Raw genomic sequence first — 20004 nt, 5'->3', positions numbered from 1 at the left:
TATGTTTAGACAATATTTGGCCCAACTTGACAGTAAAGATTACTTAGTATTAGTGTTTGGATATGAATTTTATTATAAAGTAAAAACTGAAGATTTAGAAAACAACTGACACGAGTTTTATGAGTGCAGTCAGTATTTCACTTAAAATACTCTTTTAAGTACTTAAATATATTAAGGCACTAGTCTGTTTATTCAATGGTTTTTCAGTTTTCTTATGGTTGAGCAAAACCCAATTGACATATTCTTCCACCTGTGTTGCATAAAACTTGTGGGAGTGTCTTGAAGTTAGAATAGGAGCAAAATATTACTACTAGTGAGCAATTCTTGATTGAACTCTCATCCTAGGCTTGTCGTCTTTCTCTTCAATTTCAAAAAATCCACTGCCAGGCATCATGAAAAATGCCGTCAAAACATCTTTGCAGAACCAATCAGCCACGAGTTCCATTGCTAACTTCTACGCCGTCCAGCTCCAACTTCTTTGCCGAGAGCATAAGCATGCCACCTCAGCGTCTGCTCTTCTTCGATCAATTCATGCCAACATGATCACCTCCGGATTCAGGCCGCGTAGCCACATCCTTAACAGCTTAATCAATATCTATTGCAAAAATTCCGGTCTTGTTTATGCAAAGCACCTGTTTGATAGAATTCCCCAACCAGATGTTGTGGCAAGAACAACTATGATTGCTGCATACTCTGCTTCCGGAGAACCCAAGCTTGCAAGAGAGATTTTTGACAAAACCCCATTAAGTTTCCGTGACACTGTTTGTTACAACGCTATGATTACAGGCTATTCACACAACAACCATGGCCATGCTGCTATAAAATTATTTCTTGATATGAGGTGGAAAAATTTTCAACCCGATGAGTATACCTACACCTCTGTACTTGCAGCCTTAGCCCTTATAGCTGATCATGAAATGCACTGCCGGCAGATGCATTGTGCTGTTGCAAAGTCAGGCATGGCCAACTTTAAGTGTGTTGTCAATGCACTTATATGTGTTTATGTCAGATGTGCTTCGTCACCCCTGGCATCATCCTTGCTGTTGATGGACTCAGCTAGCAAGTTGTTTTATGAGATGCCAGAACGGGATGACTTGTCTTGGACTACGATTATCACAGGGTATGTGAAGAATGATGATCTTGATGCTGCTCGGAAGGTGTTTGATGGTATGGATGAGAAGTTGCTTGTGGCATGGAATGCCATGATCTCCGGATATGTGCATAAAGGTTTCATCTTTGAAGCATTAGATATGTTAAGGAAAATGTATTTAGCAGGGATGAAGCCAGATGAATTTACCTGCACTAGTATCCTCAGTGCTTGCGCTGATGCTGGACTGTTTCTTTTAGGAAAGCAGGTGCATGCTTACGTTAAACGAACAGAAGAGAAAATCCATGTGTCTGTATATAATGCTTTAATAACATTATATTGGAAATGTGGTAGAGTTGATGATGCAAGAAAAGTTTTTGATAATCTAGTTTTTAAGGACATTGTTTCATGGAATGCAGTTCTATCAGCATATGTGAGTGCAGGCCGGATTAGTGAAGCTAAGTTATTTTTTGATGAGATGCCAGAGAAGAATTCCCTGGCATGGACAGTAATGATATCAGGATTAGCACAAAATGGACTTGGAGAAGATGGTCTCAAACTGTTCAACCAAATGAGAGTAAAGGGGATCGAGCTGTGTGACTATGCATTTGCCGGAGCTATTACATCTTGTGCAGTGCTCGGAGCGCTAGAAACAGGATGCCAACTCCATGCTCAACTAATCCAGCGTGGTTATGATTCAAGCCTTTCAGCTGGAAATGCATTAGTTACATTTTATGGAAGATCTGGGGTCATTGAAGCTGCACGCAATGTGTTCCTCACAATGCCTTGTGTAGATTTGGTGTCTTGGAATGCATTGGTTGCTGCCTTGGGACAGCATGGATATGGTGTTCAAGCGGTTGGACTTTTTGAACAGATGTTAGATGAAAATATAATGCCTGATAGGATAAGCTTTCTCACGGTTATATCTGCTTGTAGTCATGCCGGATTGGTTGAAAAGGGACGACACTACTTTAATATAATGCACAGTGTTTATAAAATAATCCCTGGAGAAGATCACTATGCCCGTTTAGTTGATTTGTTGTCTCGAGCTGGAAGGTTATTAGAAGCAAAAGAAGTGATCCAGAATATGCCTTATAAACCTAAAGCACCCATTTGGGAAGCTCTTCTTGCTGGTTGCCGAACTCATAGGAACGTGGATTTGGGGGTTGAAGCAGCAGAACAACTCTTTGAGTTGACGCCACAACATGATGGAACCTACATACTTCTAGCTAACACATTCGCTGCTGCAGGCCGATGGGATGACGCTGCTAAGGTGAGAAAACTGATGAGAGACCAAGGGGTGAAAAAAGAGCCTGGATGTAGTTGGATAAAGGTTGAGAATACCGTTCATGTCTTCTTGGTGGGTGATACTGCACATCCTGAAATTCAAGTAGTGTACAACTACCTGGAGGAATTAAGGCTGAAGATGAGGAAAATGGGATTTGTTCCAGACACGCAATATGTGTTGCATGATATGGAGACTGAGCAAAAGGAGTATGCTCTTTCAACTCATAGTGAAAAGCTGGCGGTTGTATTTGGGCTCTTGAAGCTTCCTCGTGGAGCCACAATTAGGGTCTTCAAGAACCTTCGGATTTGTGGTGACTGCCACAATGCCTTCAAGTTCATGTCGAAGGTTGAGGCAAGAGAAATCATCGTCAGAGATGGAAATAGGTTTCATCATTTCAGGGATGGTGAATGCTCATGTGGGAACTACTGGTGAGATACCGGATAAGATTAGAGTCACCTATGAGTGTCTTTGGTTCCAGAGATTTGAATATGTCGTTCTGGAACCAGTTGTATTACCAGGGAAAAGTTGCAGCACCTTTGAACAGTAAATGTAAGACTTCAAAGCTAGAAGAGGGAATGTGCTGCTATCTTGTTTGGCTGTGGCATTTTGAATACAGATCTTCACGGTGAATGTTTCTGGTTTGTGGCTTCCGGGATGTTGAATGCTCATTGGTACCTTATTGATACTTAAATCAAGATGCATATGCCTTATAGTTATACACAACTGAGTAATTATCAAGGAAAAGAAATTACTGCTCCAAAATACTCCCACTTTGTGAATATTTGCCTTGATTAAGAACTTTGAGTGCCAAAGGGTGGAGAGACTCTCTGCTTGTTTAGTGGTGGAGAATGATGCAGTTGCAATTTCTAGAATCCTCAAGCACAAAGGTACTAATATCAGAGAAATATTTTCCCATGAAACATGTTTGTGTTATGCACTTTATTGAGAGAACTATTTTATGCACTATATATGAAATAAATTAGCTCTGTTCCTGGGGAACTTCCACCCCAGTTTTCTTACCTTAGGATTTAGATTGTAATTTGTTTTATTCAAAGTTGAATGAATTTAATTGAATGAGATTCCCTTTGTAAGGATTTGATACCTGGGTCTAATTAAACTTCAAAAAAGTTAGCTCATGTGGGGAGGATTGCCCAAGTCCATATTAGCAGACCACCAGTCCATTCCCAACCAATGTGAGACTCTAACCCACTCGTACACTCTTTAGGTTCAAGTTGTTATCTTTTTCGACTTTGATGAATTTATTGTTCTGCATTCTCTGTGTCATCTGGTCTTTGATTATAACCACTCACCCGATTTAACTAGAATTTCATTTTACAAATGGTTTGTTGTGTCCCTTATCTACATGCTGATAGTTACCTTATTTGCCTGTTTCCACTGACAGGTGAGATAATTTTTTTTAATTTCAGGAGTACAGATTACAGTCCATGCAAAGAAGACATCTTCATGTCCTCCACTGATTCCATCTGACAACATCTACCAAATTTAATTGACCATCTTTTACGACCATTGCTTTAAATAAGCATAGGGCTGAAGGCAGATTTGATTTGCTGCAATTGTCCTTGGGCTGGAACATCTGTCTCTTTAGCAAGTGAACTGCTTTTTCACGTGCCCTAATTGGACTTGTTGAACTCAAGGATTGCTCTCTGCTTGTGGCTGTTCTGATCAGCTGTATGCTTTGTTCAGGATGCTCTGTGCACCAGATATACTTGTATTTGAAGGAGTTCCCCCCTATTATCTGGTGCAGAGTGGCTGATCTTTTTGCTTAACTCAACTAGACCAGCCACTCTTTAATGGGAGTTGTTTGAAATGGCTTTATCTAGGCTTGGTCCCAGCCACTGAAAACTATTGTTTGTGGGATCACTGAAGTTCTCGTGAACAACAATTGATCTTAGCTAACTCTGAAATCAATCTCGCATTCAATTCACTCTCGAGAAGAACCAAAGGATTTGACAGAGGTTGTAGATACTAGAAGTTAAATCACTATGGTATAGATTCACTTGTCATAATTTTTCTTATCTTTTAGGGTTAGACACAGAAGTTTGTTTACTTAATCGTTGTACTTTACTCATCTCTCCTGGAATCTTACATTTGAATGCAAGCACATGTTGTAATTCTACAATTTTGTTTTATAATGGGTTCGCTAAAGAAAGCAGGCGTGTCATATTTAATTGGAAGCTGTTTGTTTGGCATATTTAATTGGATAAATGACTATCCTTACTTATATTATAATTGGAGAAGTAGGTAGAAGAGTTAAACTTTGGATCAAGGCATATTGTTTTGCTTAAATGTACAACAAATATAACAACTGCCCTATTGATTACATTTTCAATAAGAAAAGACACGGACGGTTGTAGAAGATTCTTTTATTTCTAGTGTAACGGATATTGCATAGAAGGTCCTATTCAATGTGACTCATAATTTTGCTTGCTGGCTCTGTTGATGTCATAGCAAAGATCATAAAAGATGAAAAAGTCGTGACTTTTGGCCTCTTCTTTCCTTCTGGTAGTAGTTTGTCATAATAACATCAATTTTTTGGCAAATTGGTTTGCAGTTGATAGATAATGGATCAAGGAAGAGTTGAGAAATCACATCATATTGTAGTTCTAGCAGATCAGGGACAGGGCCATATTAATCCGATGCTCCAATTCTCAAAACGCCTGGCTTCCAAAGGAATCAAAATCACTGTAGCCACCACACTCTCCAATGCAAAGTCCATGAAAGCTACTTTATCTTACTCCATGATCACTTTTGAATCTATTTATGATGATTGCTCCCAAGGCGGGGTGTTGGGTCCTGGAGGTTTCAAAGGATTTCTAGACAGATTCCAGGCCAGTGGCTCAACAAACCTCACCAGATTCATCTTGGATCATGAACATCCTGTTAAGTGCCTTGTTTATGATGCTAACATTCCCTGGGCTTCCAAAATTAGTACCCAATTGGGCATAGCTGGCGCAGCCTTTTTCACTCAATCATGTGCTACTGCTGCTACCTACTATCCCATGTACTGTGAGGTTTATGAAAAGACTCCTCTTTCCATGCTTAGTTTTCCGGTGGTCACACGATTGCCGAAGCTCAGGTTTCCGGATCTGCCATCTCTTGGTTGTAGCACTGGTCGGTATCCCCCAATAATCATTCACATACTTGGCCAGTTTGACAACTTCGGAAAGGCAGACTGGGTCCTCTTTAACTCATTTGATAAGTTGGAAGAAGAGGTAGGTACACCATATCTCATTTGCTCTTTCAATCTTTTCTAGCTAGTCTTGATTATATATGCACGCCAGACTTGGGGAAAAGAAGCCAATAATATTTCAGGCTAGTAATGTATTGTTTTCTTTGTCAAAGAACTGTAACTTTAAAGAACCTATAACGCACGTTGTTATCAAGCTTTAAAAGCTTTTAACTTGCTGGAATTTTTCAGCACCAAGTTTAACTTGTTGGGACAGGTGGGGAAGAGGGACATAGTGAAGACGGGCTTTACTCAAATGAGTTGAATGAGCAAGCCAATAAGATGAAATTGCTCTTGTTGAACCAGCTACTAATCACCAAGTCCTTTGTTTAGCCAAATTACATTTGCTATATATTTGATTTTTAAGGAATAAGAATTGTTTGACTCACTCAGCTAATTAATCTGAATTTAGGTTGTCAATTGGATGAAGAAAGTTTGGAATGTAGTAACGATAGGTCCAACATTGCCATCATTTTATCTTGACAAACGAGTTGAAAATGATAACGAGTATGGCTTCAATATTCATAAGCCAAATTATAGCAATTGCATGGAGTGGCTTGACAGTAAGAAAACTGGATCAGTTGTCTACGTCTCTTTTGGAAGTGCAGCAAATCTGTGTGCAGAACAAATTACAGAACTAGCTGATGCTCTCAGGCAAAGCAACATTATGTTCTTATGGGTGGTGAAACCTGATGAACAGAGTAAGCTTCCCAGTGACTTCAGTAAAGAGACATCAGGTAAGGGATTGGTTGTGACATGGTGCTCACAAATAGAGGTACTAGCACATCATGCAATCGGATGCTTCATATCACACTGTGGATGGAACTCAACCTTAGAAGCAATAAGCTTCGGTGTGCCTATACTTGCAATGCCTCAAATTTTAGACCAAATAATCAACGCGCATTTTCTTGAGAAAGTTTGGAGTGTAGGGTTGATAGCTAAAGCAAATGAGGATGAAAAAGGTGTCACTGCAAGTGAAGAGATATACAGGTGCATCAGGGAAGTTTTAGAAGGAGAGAGAGGAGAAGAAATTAGAAAGAATATTACTAGCTTGAAAGAATTGGCTAAGGAAGCAATTGACACAAGTGGAAGTTCAGACAAGCATATTGATGACTTCATTTCACAGCTTGATCCTGCCTACTTGAGACACAGATCGAACTACAACTGAAATTGCACAATTTATCTGACTTATATACTATGTTTGATTAAATGGTCCTGGTGCTGCTTCACATTATATATAATAATATATAATATATTACTTATGCGTGTATATACTCGAGGAAAACGAAATGGAGCAATCAAACATTGTATTAAACTACTAATCAAATGCAAAGATTAAGTAGGTTTTTGAAGTTTGAACATATGCAATCATGACAATGTTGTTTGTCTCGATATTTTTTGGTTCTTGTAATCAAGAGTTAATCCAAGTAAGAGTGGTGCTACTGTGGTGTTTAGAGATGCTGCTGGTGACTTAATGTGTGCTGCTACCCGTTCAAACTAATATGTATTCAGAGATAATCCAGGCTTCTGTGGTGTTTAGAAATGCTACAAAGGTGATTTTATGTGTTGCTATTCTTTCAAATTAATGTATTTAGAGATAATGGCTTCACAAATGTGGTGTTTGAGACTAATTCAACCATTGCTAGACTGATCTTGATGTCTGCACCCTAGGTTGTTGATACAATAGTCAGGAAAATTATTAAATTGTCGAGGGATGAAAAAAACGTTGTTATGGAGTAGACTAGTAACTCAAACGAGCTCCCTGATGGATTCATTCCTTTGTACAGACTCCATTATAGCCTCTTCCTTTTGTATCTACCGCTAATAACGAAGAAAAAAAAGTGTCTCAAAAATTTTCAATTAAAAAAAAGATAAGTGGACCTCGTTTACTTTTTAAATTTTTAATATTAATAAAAGGAGTAAACTAAGAATATTTTTTGTAGTGATCTAAAATTGTCTGAATAACTACTAAAGTTATTTGAAAAACTACTGGAATTGTAAGATAACTAAAGTGTAAAAGTTAAAAATTTGGGACTATTGAGAAAAAATATATTTTAACCTAATTTGTACTAAAGATCACTAATTAGTTTGTCCATTTTAATAAATCCCCCCCTAAAAAAATGGTGTATCAATGAATAATATGGTATTTTATTTGATGATTAATCAAAAAAAAAATCCTACTTTGCTACGGTCACAGTTTTTGGATAAAATCATCCTTAATTTATACCCAAAACTTACCATACATCTTAAAAGTATCATTCTTAGCAAAAAACATCTTTCAAGTATTTAAAAGTGAACGATTTTATCCTTCTACTTGAATTTTCAGAAAACTAACAAATATCACAAAAATTAAGCATCCCTTCGTAATTATTATTCTTAAATACATCAAAAATATTATCGTCAACTTTTTCGTAATTGAGTTTTGCATTATGCATAATCTTTTAAATTTGACTTTTTTTTTCAATTATTTTTCATGAAATTTAATATTAAAAGTATTATTAGCTGAATATGTTTCTTCTTAATTAAATATGCTAGAAGCAGCGTTTGGTGGAGAATTCCGCTTCTAATAAATATAGAATGAAATTCGAATGGGAGACATAATTAATATTTTTGGGTCAATCAAATATTGAAGTTTTAACTTCTTTTCGTTACTAAATGAGAAAAAGAACATATTATATATTCTTACACCTTCCAAATATTTTTTTTGTTTCAGGAAGTAATGGTGTATAAAAAATTTTTTTTTTTTTTGGAACTTCTGCTAATGAAATTATGTAGTAAAACTTTTATTGATACTCACTCATATTTTTATAATTTTTTGACGATATCTAAGAGAAGCATAAAAATTTGATAATTTAATTTTGAGATATAATTTAAGCTCTCTATTTTCTGTAAAGTAAAGAACGTGGAAAAAGGTCAAAATTTTGAAGGAAAGACGAAGGTCGCCATTTTTGCTGAGTTTGGAGGAGGTTGCCATGCCCATGCAAAAGCCCGCGCTGTACAATTGGTCTCTCTCCCTCTTCTTGCGGGTTAGTCAATAATATTTTCTCTACTCTCTAACAAAACTTTTCGATAGTAGGTTTCTGTTTCTTTTCTGCGCATTATGGAATCTGAACCCTTAATTTTGGAAAACGAGTTCGATATGTGTTCTGCCGAAGAAGAAGATAACCTCAATGCTTCTGGTGTAGACTTAGGACAACAGTGTTCTTCTTCCGATTTAGAACCCTACGAGGGCATGGAATTCGAATCCGAGCAGGCTGCTAGGATTTTCTACAATTCCTATGCCCGCAGAGTTGGGTTTGGCACTCGGGTCAGCGCTTATCGACGTTCACGTCGTGATAACTCTATTAGTACCCGCCAATTGGTATGTTCCAAAGAGGGTTTTAACCCTAGGCCTGATAATGGTGCTCAACACAAACCCAAACGACAGCGGATTGTCTCTAGGGTCGGCTGTAAGGCTCACTTGACTGTAAAGAAACTGACTTCTGGTAAGTGGGCTATTACTAAATTCATCAAGGACCATAATCATGAGCTTGTACCCCCTGATCAAGTCCACTTGATTCGATCACATAGGCATGTTTCTGGTCCTGCCCGCAGCTTGATTGATACTCTTCAAGCTGCTGGTTTAGGCGCTACTGGTGTTATGTCTGTCCTAATAAAGCAATCTGGTGGGCTTAATAACGTTGGTTTCACAAAAGTTGATTGCCAGAATTATATGAACCAAAGCAGGCAAAGGACTCTAGGGAGTGGTGCTCACTATATTTTTGAGTATTTAAAGCAGAAGCAGTCTGAGGATCCTGATTTCTTTTATGCTGTTCAAGATGGTTCATCGGGAAACATCTTTTGGGCCGACTCAACCTCTAGAAAGAATTACTCTTATTTTGGAGATACAGTTACATTTGATACCACCTATAGGACTCACCGATACCGGGTGCCTTTTGCACCATTTATAGGAGTAAACCATCATTGTCAACCTGTTTTATTTGGCTGTGCCCTGCTTCTCAATGAATCAGAGTCATCATTCATTTGGCTATTCGAAAATTGGCTTGCTGCAATGTCTGGTTGCCATCCTATTTCTATAACTTCAGATCATGATAGGATCATCAGGTCAGCCATATTAGACGTATTTCCAGGCGCTCGCCACCGCTTCTGCAAATCCAATATTTTTAGAGAAGCACAGGAGAGGCTCTCACACTCAATCCAGTCATTCCCCACTTTTGAAGCAGAATTTCAGAAATGTGTCAACTTGACTGAGACAATTGCGGAGTTTGAATTATGCTGGGGATCCCTACTTGGAAGATACAATCTGATAGATGATGAATGGCTTCAGTCAATGTACGATGCTCGACAACAATGGGTTCCAGTTTACCTTCGAGATACATTCTTTGGAGATACATCTATTGCTAAAACTAGTGATAGTACAAGCTCATTCTTCGATGGATATATAGATGCATCGACTAACATTCACATCCTCATGAGTCAGTATGAAAAAGCTATTGCAAGCAGGCATGAGAAGGAGGTGAAGGCGGAGTATGATACCATAAATATTGCTCCTATTTTGAAGACCCCATCCCCCATGGAAAAACAAGCAGCTAACATTTATACTAGGGAAATATTTTTGATGTTCCAACAAGAATTAATGGAAACTTTGGCTTATCCTGCAACTTCAATTAATGATGCAGGATCAGATGTAATATTTCAAGTAGTAAAATTTGGAGAAGACCATAAAGTACATTATGTCCAATATAATGTCGTTGAGAAGAAAGCTAGCTGTAGTTGCCAATTGTTTGATTTTTCAGGTATTCTTTGTAGGCACATTTTAGCTGTTTTTAGAGTGAAAAATGTTCTGAGACTCCTATCACATTATGTACTAAAACGTTGGACAAGAAAAGCCAAGAGCGAGGTTTTATTGGATGAAGACAAACTTGGATTACCAAGTAGCCATAACGACTCTTTCACTGATCGCTTTGAAAAGTTGAGCCTAGAAGCAACTAATTATGTCAAAGAAGGAGTGGATTCGAAAAGTGTGTACCTAGTTGCTTTGGATGCTTTATGTGAAGCTTCCAAGAAGGTTGCTGCTGCTATGTGCGGTACTCCAGCACAGCCACTGAGTCAAGACATGAACAAAGAAAAGGAATTCAACTTGAATGGAAATCAAACTGATTGTGATGATCCCAGCTTGCTGGTAAACTTTTTTTTCTTTGAACTCTTTCTTCTCCATCCATAAATTAGTGGGATGTTCCTTCTGCTGGTGTTATATCATGCATTTTGTCTTACCACAAGTTTGTATTAATTCTGTCTTCCTTCTTGGTGATTAAGCATTGGTATGGAAGTGGAAGTAAATCAGAGAGATCGTCCATCCCTAAATCTTTTACCTATATTGTATGTTGTGTTTCTAAATTGTACATTGTAACTTCTATATATTAGTTACTGCATCACGAATTTATGGTTTTTACTGCACCTAAAGGCATGACCTAGTGGTCAGTGAAGATGGAACTAAAATCATAGGATTACAAGGTACGAATCCCAAGAGTAAAAAATGTTGGCTATTTGCGGAAGGAATTACCCTGTACTTGCACTAGTGAAAGGTGCTGGTACAGTGGTACCGCATGAAATAGTCAAGACACTCTCAAATTGGTCTGTCACCATTGCTATACAAAAAGAAAAAGGAACAGCGGCAGCGGCATTCACAAGATTTATTGCAAAGAGGAAGGAGAGGGGGGTGGGGGGAACACAGTGGGCCTAAATCTGTCTGCATTGAGAATTTAAAGAGGTCAAAATGCTTGATGTTTGTCGGACTCTTCAGAAATGACATCAGGTGTGTGTCAGGCCCTTCAAAAGAAGTGCAGTTTTGGAGGATTCAACACGGGTGTGGCATCATTTTTGGAGAGTCCGAGCAACTTAGAAAATGCTCATTAGGAAAACAGAAGTGTCGGCTCTACATTTTTTCCATTTTATTAGGATAGCCAACTTTTGCAATTGCTAAAGATTCAGCGCTCAAATCATGGCACCCCTTAAGGTTCTGATCATAAGTCATCTGCTTGTGCTTTGGTCTCTGATTTTTCATTGTTTGTGTTATTTCTGTTTTTCTTTTTTAAAAATATAACAAATTCCACAGTTGCAGTTTGCAACTAAGAGATGTTGAATCTTTGATAGCTGCTGAACAAGTGACTCTGAGTGAATTGTTTCTTTCTTGTCTCCAGAAGCCCATACCAAATGATTAATGAATTTTGCTTCTTGCGTCTTGGCACCTTGTAGATATTCAGTGGTCACATCTTCACATGCATTACTTTAATTTGGTATCAGTAGACCTTGAGAGTATTATGAAATCTATATTTCTTAGATTGTGAATTAACATTGTCAGTGTTTGAAGGTCATATGAATTTCTGTTGCTACTTATGAGTTAAAATTGTGAATTAGTCTAATGATTAAAATTCCTATGAATTTTATGAGTTGAATAAGAAAGTTGACCTTCGCATTAGCAATTCTGACTTGTGGTTTATAAAGTAAATCCTGTCAACTAGATTTCCCTAATAGTAGTTCAATAATAGTTTTCTGATTCTCTTTTTACCAGTCATGCATTACTAATTTGAGTGTGCAACTGACACTGAGCATTTCTTTTACCTTTTGTAGAGTGAAGATGAGAAAATTAAGGAATTAACGACTGCTGTGGTATATGCAACTGAGACCTGTGAAGCTTATCGAGCAAAATTGTTGAGTATCTTGAGCGAAATGGAGGAGCAGAAGCTGAGAATATCTTTGAAGGTGCAGAGTATGAGGGTTCATCGAATAACTTGAGCTATAGAAGGCACTTCAAAGTCTTTGTATATATATAACCAGTGGAGAAACTTGTGACTCCCAAAGTATCTCGAGTACTTTTTGCCTCTCGTGATTCCGTCTATGGGGTTGAATTAGAGCTGTATTTAGGTAAAGGAGGTAACTAGGTGTTGTACGTGTATGAAGTGGTTTTGTATTTGCTAAGCGGCCTTTTAGTATTGATTTATTTATGTCGAGGAGTAGCTGTATTTTGTAAAAGAAGGGTTCTTTGAACAAATAAATATGTGAAACATTGATCGGTCGGTCGGGAAACTCATGTATTTGCATTCTCTTTTCCACTGTCTCTGCTAGTACAAATACGGGTTACTCTTTCATTATATTAGTACACACTTGTATTTTAATAATTGATAATATATAAATGTCACTTTATCTTTACATAACTCAAACCTTCGATCCACAACAACTTGTGTTTCAGAAGAAAGATAAGCCTACTCTTTTTCACTCCCCATAAAATTATAATTTTCTTCAAATCGAAAGACTCTAAATTTAAGATAAAAGATTATGAAATCGAATTGGATAATAACTGTAGTTTGATAGCTAGTGTACAATTGGAAACTATTTTTATATATGAAGGACCAAATGAAATCAAACTCCATCCAATAAGGAACATTTTGATAATTTTCCCGTAAAGTGTTAAAGAAAGGAAAAAAGAAAGAAATTACGTATAGAGAATTCGAAAATTAGAGGGGTAGTTATGGAATTAGGAATCTCGTTTGAAATTCAAAAATGGTGCCGTTGTGCAAGATGTGGGCGGTTCAGTATATAAAACGGGTCACACAGACGCTCCATCAGAGAAAACCCCAGAAGCGCACAAACACAAACACAGCGAGAGTGAAGAAATGGAGGCTGCTAAAAATGCTGGTAAGAGTGTATCGGCGATGGAGGCATTTGAGAAGCTGGAGAAGGTTGGGGAGGGTACCTATGGAAAGGTGTACAGAGCGAGAGATAGGGTTACTGGCAAGATTGTTGCACTGAAGAAGACAAGGCTTCATGAGGACGAAGAAGGTGTTCCTCCAACTACTCTCCGTGAGATCTCACTCCTCAGAATGCTCTCAAGGGATCCCCACATTGTCAGGTATCCTTCTTACTCAATTTCTAGGGTTCTTTTTTTTTTTTTTGTTCTACTTTCAATTGAGATTTCGTTTCTATCTGATTGGTGCGGGTTATATCTATTTCAATTAGTTTTGTATATTTCACTCTTTAGGTTTGTTATTGATATCTGTATCTTGCGTTTTTATACGATGCCCTATCATTGTATAACCAGGCTGATGGATGTTAAACAAGGGCAGAACAAAGAAGGAAAGACTGTTCTTTACTTGGTCTTTGAGTACATGGATACTGATGTCAAGAAATTTATTCGTACTTTCCGTGCAAAAGGAGAAACTATGCCCCTTAAAATTGTAAAGGTTTGTAGTCTAAATTATCGGAGTTGTATGCTACTTCTCACACATTTGTGACTCTGCAGTTTAATGTTTAGTAAATTTGTGCTCTTTGAAACAGAGCTTGATGTACCAGCTCTGCAAAGGGGTTGCTTTCTGCCATGGCCATGGTGTATTGCACAGGTAAAGCCACACTTGTACCTTTTGGTCATACACAAACTCATAAATATGCGCTTTTCATGGTCGTTTTGTCACTTTTTTTTATTTGTTGCTGCAGGGATCTGAAACCACACAATCTTCTGATGGACCGTAAGACGAATGTGCTCAAATTAGCAGATTTTGGACTTGGCAGAGCTTATACTCTGCCCATTAAGAAGTACACACATGAGGTAATTTTACTCTTCTGCTGCAGCAGCTATCCTCATTTATCTATGCTCTTTAGATCCCCCCTGTATGTGAAAATATTCCCTTTTTCCTTCAGATATTAACCCTGTGGTATAGAGCCCCTGAGGTTCTACTTGGAGCTACTCATTATTCCACAGCAGTTGACATGTGGTCTGTTGGTTGTATATTTGGTAAAACTCTTATTCATCCTTCCTCTTCCGAATGATCTTTTCCTCCTTATAGGTTGTGTAATATACTAAGCATGGAGTTATAATTGTTCTTTCTTTTGTGGTTTGTTTTCAACCTCAGCTGAACTAGTGACAAACCAAGCCCTCTTCCCAGGAGACTCTGAGCTGCAACAACTGCTTCACATTTTCAGGTTTAGAGCTAAAAATCACTAGCTTTGAGTTTTGTTCCTCCTCACCTGTTCCACTATCCTAATCTTAACAGAATTGCGGTGCAGATTGCTAGGTACTCCTAATGAAGAACTCTGGCCTGGGGTGAGCAAGTTAGTTAACTGGCATGAATACCCCCAGTGGAAACCACAGCCACTCTCAACCGTTGTCCCTGGTCTTGATGAAGATGGGATTCACCTTCTCAGTGTAGGTTTTTCTTTTTTCTTTTACGATTGTCTGACTGTTTGAATGAGTGGATGATTTAAGGTGTGAACACTTTGTGTTTGCAGGAGATGTTGCATTATGAGCCGTCTAGGAGGATTTCAGCTAAGAAAGCTATGGAACATCCCTATTTTGATGATCTCGACAAAACTCCTCTCTGAAAAAAGTCAGCAATTTGATCAACAAAACTCGTCTAACCTCTATCGCAAGCTTTTATTGCTTTTCTCAAGCATCTTTTAATAGTAGTATCAATTAGTATGATGATGTGTTTCATTTCTAAACCTTTTCTTTTAATATCAACTGGATCAATGTAAGCACAACTATGTGCAATGATATATTTTGCTATCACATTACTTGGGGTGTTTTGCTGTAAATTGTCCTCAAAGTGCCTTGTGCCTACTTCTATTTTTCTTTGATTATTATCTTACAACATGTCTTCTCCGCTCCAAGAATGGCTTGCTTTAGAGAAGCAACTGTGTTAGCGGGTCATGTTATTAATAATGTTGTCAACACTTGAAACATGTCGTGCGCTCGCCATCTAGGCTCCAAAACAAACTTTTCCTTGCAAAATGAGCATTGCTTGAAGAATCGACACTAAAGAATCTTCATTGAACTTAGAGCATGTTAATGACCACATCTAACAAGGTTAAACTTTTAGTTCCTGATTTTCGTTATCATAGTACACTGGTAGACATGTCAACTTGTTTATGTCTGATATTAAAAAAAAATGAAGTTAAGATACAAGCCACATGAAGAATGTTGTCCACAGAGTAAGCGATATTGAAGCCAATGCATAAGCCCAAAACATAATCACTGAACACTCACTCTCACCAGCTCCAAATAACTGTGTTATGGTGCCTGCCAAGTGAAACAAGAATTGTGTCATCTCATCTAAGACTTAGTAATGCAACAGACACATTGTTTTAATGCTACAAGTGGTTACTGTCAAAACCAATTGTCTTGTCCATTGAATGCAGAGCAAACATATGGTTTTTTTGCGGTTTTGAAATTAATGCAGAGCAAACATAGGGATCTTTACGGTTTTGAAATTGTGGTCGGGCCAAAAAAAAACACGAAAAGAACAGGAAAGATAATAACTAGCTGAATGTCATACCAATGTTCATTGCTGGTGGAAGTGCAAATTGAAGTAAAAGCACAAATTGATATAATGGATCATGTTGCACCAAGCCCAAGCGAATAGCTCCTTTGACTACAACGATACCAATAAGAGGCAGGGCAATGTATCTGACAACAATAATGCCAAGAAGTAGGGATTTCTGAATCCCTGAACCGGTCAAACCCTTCAAAAGGTTACCGCCCATGATCAGTGTTAGAAGTGGTATGGCTCCATCCCTGCAATCATTTCAACAAGTCAAAGATGCTTAATGGATTACATTCAGTGATGTGACCAAGTAGCACAAGTTGTTATTTTGTGACATTATCTCCAGATTGATCTACAGCTAGAAATCATATCATATACGACTGCAAAATGGCATTCAAAAGCGATTGCATTTTATGCAGGCACTCTCAAGGTATAGCAGTTTTATTTTTTGATTGATTCTCGAAGTATGAACCAATTGTTAGTCTATTCACACAAACTAGTAGTTGTGTCATACCCTAGTAAAATAGCTGAATTTTCAATTACGCGTAAAGGAGCTACATCACCAATCATCAACTTCCTCATCTGAGGTACAAGTCCAACTATAAAACCTGCAATCTGTAAAAAAATAAAATACACTGACCACTTATTAGTGCGCAAGTGCAACTAAAATGTAGATACTGGTGACTGCTAATGTCTAGAGATTTATAAAATGCTAACGTAGAATGGTCTTTTTTATCGCCAAAGAAGAATTCCTAACCTAAGTCATGTGTCTAGTTGTTTTTGAAACCACATAATGATAGATGATATCAATGAACTACTCCTATGGGTGTAAGTGTGCTCATGCAGCTACAGATGCCTATAATAATCAAGGATTTACAGACTTTAGTACACATTGAAAACCACCCTACAAATTACAAACAAGGAGCTTGTATATTGATGGTTGCCAAAAGACAACCCTTGGTACGAAGAACCCTTTAAGAACAGAAGTAATAAGAAATTTTTTCGGGGTGGATAGGTTTAAAACATGCCTTGCTATTACTCCGTAAAAAATAGGTTTGAGGTTTTATGTAATTGATTAGTTGCAACTGCATGACCAAAAAGCTTCAACGTGTCTTCCGTTTAGACACAGTTTATTAGAAGCACTAAACTAGAATTAGGACAATTGTACAATATAAACAAGTTCAGAAAAAGGAACAGCAATAGAACAATACCGCTCCAGTGGTAGAAGGGGCCAATAACCTCTTCAGGTTGATCTTCCTTGAAACATTTTCCATTAACTGCTTTAGTCTAGTAGCAAGGTGGGCCTGTTACAAAAATACAAACATCAGTATATCATAAATTGATGTATAATTGTGTTTTATTATGATACGTAAATAACTTGTGGGAAAAAAATTATGCTTAAGCAGAGAGCATCTTCATATTTATGTAGATCCAACATTAAGCAAATTAATTGATGTGAAAACCTCAATTTAAAATAAGTGAAATCTGGTATTTGAATCGGATTCTTAGAATCCTCAAACAATCAATAATGAGACTAGAGTGCATCATTTAAACTCAAAACTGTAGTGCACCATCTCAACCATCTAATATGGCATAATCTCAGCAGAGTTTCTGAACACTAATGTTGCATAGCATTATGTGTCATAGCTCATGTGATGAATCCTTTACAACAACTTCTAGCTATAAGATTATCTTACTTCAACATCTCCATTTAGTCATCTACCAGTCCTAGAGGGCCTCTCTTGATCATGTTATTCATATGCAAACATCTTTTTCCTAGTTAGTTTATTTTCTGCCTGTAATATCAAAGACTGAGATGTGGAGCAATAATCAACCTGAGTTTTGTGATCAAATCTAGTGGAAGGAAGCCCAAGTTGTTCTGGTGGGGCCTTTGCCGGAAGTAGTGATTCTGTTGATATAGAGCCTTCTCTTGAAGATATACTGGTAGAGGAATCATTAATCTCAACTTCCTTTGAGCTCCTACTTGATGATATTCTCACAATATTATAAACATAAGACCATAGATAAATCGCCCCTACCTGAAGTAGAACAGTCACCAGGAAAGCATCAGATCTCCTTGGCATCAAAAGTCATTGATTTTGCCAGAAAGGGATTCATGTTTATACAAGGTATTAATGCCATAAAGTTAATGTTGGATACCCTTGTAATAATTTAATAAAATCCCAAAACAAATTAAAGTTGTTAAGAGACACGTACTGCCATCGAAAGTGAAGCATAGCTCATTCCATATGTATGACAAACACCAGGATCCCCAAAAGGGCTCCCTTTCTCTTTACAAACAGCTGGTATGATAATGAGAAGCATGTTGCCCAAGTTTCCTGTCCATGCAAAGTAAAATGGTAATTTTATATTACTTGAATACTAGAGAAGCAACTCATCTCATTGTACATGAGAGCTCTTTTGCATCCTTGTCCATCCTATTTCTTCATGAATTATTTAAAATAAGTTAGTTGATTAATTCCCATCTGTCTAAGAATTGGTGGACAAAGTTGCCGGGCATATTTACCGCTGGTAGGCAGCAGCAGATATGAGGTGAACTAGTCAAGGTGAGCGCAAACAGCACCTCTGTGAACAGTAACAATTTTTCTCATTTCCAGGACCCAAAATGTACTTGTAACTAAAGAAATAAACTGCGTACATTAAAGATTACACAGAAACAAGGTATGATACTGTCTCATTCCGAGGTAAAGCATCACATTGATTCTAAAAGTGTGTGAAAAATAATCAATTTGCTTTCACATTGATTCTAAAAGTGTGTGAAAAATAATCAATTTGCTTTCTTTCCATCTCCAACACCTTTAAGGTGAAATCTCACAATTCCTTTCACTGTTTATTAATTAAAGTAAAATAGTATCATATCTGAAGAAAATACTCCAACCAACACACACATTTTAAACAGCGAGAGACTCATTCGGCACAGAATTGCAGAGCAGCAAATAATTAGGCTATGTATATCTACTTTTAACTTTGATAAGGAAATTGTTATGAGTTGAGTTGAAAGGTGCAAAAGAAGATTGGAATGGATTTGAAATCTCAAGATCTGACTTTAGCAGAATTTAGCTAGTCAAAAAACAGGCTGACTTGATTGAGAGTCAAGGAGCAAGCTATCTTTATTTCCCAATTAATTTTTTGTCCAAAACTAGTGTTTTTCCACATATAAATTCTAATTCAGGACAGAACAACTTGTGAGGTCCCTCATAGAGTTATGTTGTTACATAACATACCTGCAGCACAACAGCCAACAACCAGGCCACGTAGATGTTGGGGAGGCCTTGTAACTTGAAGGACTGCCCAACCAAGAATTGAACCAGCAACAAAAGTGAAGAGTATATTGAAAGGCATGAACCACCTACAGTAGCAAGTAGTGAATAAGATAGAGAGAGACACACACACGTGTAAATTAAGGTTTTAGAGAATAACTCACAACTTTTTGAGGCTTTCATATGTGACTGTTTTGGCTAAGTTGCTGGAGACAAGGGCTGGATTCAATACAAAAAATACAATCTGCATATATTTGTTGTATACTAAGCTTACAGAATCAAAAGAAAAGAATATAATTAAATATACTGACATTATTCAAATGCTTTCTTGCATCTTGTCCCAGTAAATCGATACGATCGAGAGCAAGTATTAATCCAAGTGCGGTAATCAAAAGAACTTTGAGGACGGGCATTGATGCAGTGATGAAGAGATCCAACAGCCCCATCTAATATTAATTGAATCTACATAAAAAAAAGTATAATATATAGTTGTTGTCTTTCAATAAAATAATCAGTGACCTGCAGAATATATTTGGTGATCAGAAAAAGGAGATGATTGAAAGTAGAACTAGAAAGAGAGAGATGCAGAAACGAACACATGCATGTCATGTCCTATGGCAGAATGAATCTGAAATCATCAAAATAGTATTAGGAAACAGACAAACCTTTTACAATAGTCGTGCTCTCTTTTGCTTCTACCACCTTCACAATTGCTTTATCATTTACTACTACTCTACCCTACAATACTTAATTAATTATATCAACACCCCCCTCTTAAATTTATT

General features: G+C 37.4%; 5 protein-coding genes across 9 annotated transcripts; 4 read left to right on the top strand and 1 right to left on the bottom strand.

The window, feature by feature from the left end:
* Positions 1 to 4: 4 nt before the first annotated feature.
* LOC101245160 (pentatricopeptide repeat-containing protein) lies at positions 5 to 4545 on the top strand. Its single transcript, XM_010322186.4, has 2 exons — positions 5 to 3262; positions 3803 to 4545. Exon 1 carries the CDS (start codon positions 393 to 395, stop codon positions 2805 to 2807), a length of 2415 nt encoding a protein of 804 aa, XP_010320488.1. The 5' UTR covers positions 5 to 392; the 3' UTR covers positions 2808 to 3262; positions 3803 to 4545.
* Positions 4546 to 4957: 412 nt separating this feature from the next.
* LOC101254592 (mogroside IE synthase-like) lies at positions 4958 to 6790 on the top strand. The gene is made up of 2 exons (XM_004238588.5): positions 4958 to 5608; positions 6035 to 6790. Exons 1-2 carry the CDS (start codon positions 4958 to 4960, stop codon positions 6788 to 6790), a joined length of 1407 nt encoding a protein of 468 aa, XP_004238636.2.
* Positions 6791 to 8328: 1538 nt separating this feature from the next.
* Positions 8329 to 12708, top strand: LOC101254298 (protein FAR1-RELATED SEQUENCE 5-like). The gene is made up of 2 exons (XM_004238587.5): positions 8329 to 10804; positions 12253 to 12708. Exons 1-2 carry the CDS (start codon positions 8723 to 8725, stop codon positions 12415 to 12417), a joined length of 2247 nt encoding a protein of 748 aa, XP_004238635.2. The 5' UTR covers positions 8329 to 8722; the 3' UTR covers positions 12418 to 12708.
* A 553-nt stretch (positions 12709 to 13261) lies between these two features.
* CDKB2 (B2-type cyclin dependent kinase) lies at positions 13262 to 15210 on the top strand. The gene is given in 8 exon segments (NM_001246976.2): positions 13262 to 13531; positions 13721 to 13862; positions 13957 to 14018; positions 14113 to 14224; positions 14317 to 14410; positions 14529 to 14598; positions 14683 to 14821; positions 14905 to 15210. Coding segments are annotated over 8 exon segments (948 nt in total). The 5' UTR covers positions 13262 to 13295; the 3' UTR covers positions 14998 to 15210.
* Positions 15211 to 15474: 264 nt separating this feature from the next.
* LOC101244867 (protein PIN-LIKES 1) lies at positions 15475 to 20004 on the bottom strand. Of its 5 annotated transcripts, none has more exons than XM_010322185.4 (10): positions 19885 to 20004; positions 19531 to 19681; positions 19384 to 19463; positions 19184 to 19308; positions 18156 to 18277; positions 17774 to 17977; positions 17150 to 17242; positions 16453 to 16553; positions 15951 to 16189; positions 15475 to 15694 (listed from the first exon to the last, which is right to left on the bottom strand). In XM_010322185.4, exons 2-10 carry the CDS (start codon positions 19663 to 19665, stop codon positions 15570 to 15572), a joined length of 1224 nt encoding a protein of 407 aa, XP_010320487.1. In that variant the 5' UTR covers positions 19666 to 19681; positions 19885 to 20004; the 3' UTR covers positions 15475 to 15569. The 5 variants fall into 5 exon arrangements, with proteins under 5 accessions (XP_010320487.1, XP_069153595.1, XP_069153594.1 ...); XM_069297494.1 differs by having other exon boundaries at positions 19531 to 19738; positions 19885 to 19959; XM_069297493.1 differs by having other exon boundaries at positions 19531 to 19738; positions 19816 to 19909.

Source organism: Solanum lycopersicum, chromosome 4 (genome assembly GCF_036512215.1).
Source record: "Solanum lycopersicum chromosome 4, SLM_r2.1".
Classification (NCBI taxonomy): Eukaryota; Viridiplantae; Streptophyta; class Magnoliopsida; order Solanales; family Solanaceae; genus Solanum; species Solanum lycopersicum.
This window is presented reverse-complemented; position numbering and strand designations above follow the sequence as displayed.

What these genes read in the sequence shown, in the direction of transcription:
- LOC101254298 (XM_004238587.5), top strand. Translation starts at nt 8,723, where the DNA reads ATGGAATCTGAACCCTTAATTTTGGAAAACGAGTTCGATATGTGTTCT. An exon ending in GTGATGATCCCAGCTTGCTG is followed by an intron (nt 10,805 to 12,252) that starts GTAAACTTTTTT and finishes TACCTTTTGTAG; the next exon opens with AGTGAAGATGAGAAAATTAA.
- LOC101254592 (XM_004238588.5), top strand. Translation starts at nt 4,958, where the DNA reads ATGGATCAAGGAAGAGTTGAGAAATCACATCATATTGTAGTTCTAGCA. An exon ending in TTGATAAGTTGGAAGAAGAG is followed by an intron (nt 5,609 to 6,034) that starts GTAGGTACACCA and finishes ATCTGAATTTAG; the next exon opens with GTTGTCAATTGGATGAAGAA.
- LOC101245160 (XM_010322186.4), top strand. Translation starts at nt 393, where the DNA reads ATGAAAAATGCCGTCAAAACATCTTTGCAGAACCAATCAGCCACGAGT.
- LOC101244867 (XM_010322185.4), bottom strand. Translation starts at nt 19,665, where the DNA reads ATGGGGCTGTTGGATCTCTTCATCACTGCATCAATGCCCGTCCTCAAA. An exon ending in CAAGAAAGCATTTGAATAAT is followed by an intron (nt 19,464 to 19,530) that starts GTCAGTATATTT and finishes AAATATATGCAG; the next exon opens with ATTGTATTTTTTGTATTGAA. An exon ending in TCCACCAGCAATGAACATTG is followed by an intron (nt 15,695 to 15,950) that starts GTATGACATTCA and finishes TTCACTTGGCAG; the next exon opens with GCACCATAACACAGTTATTT.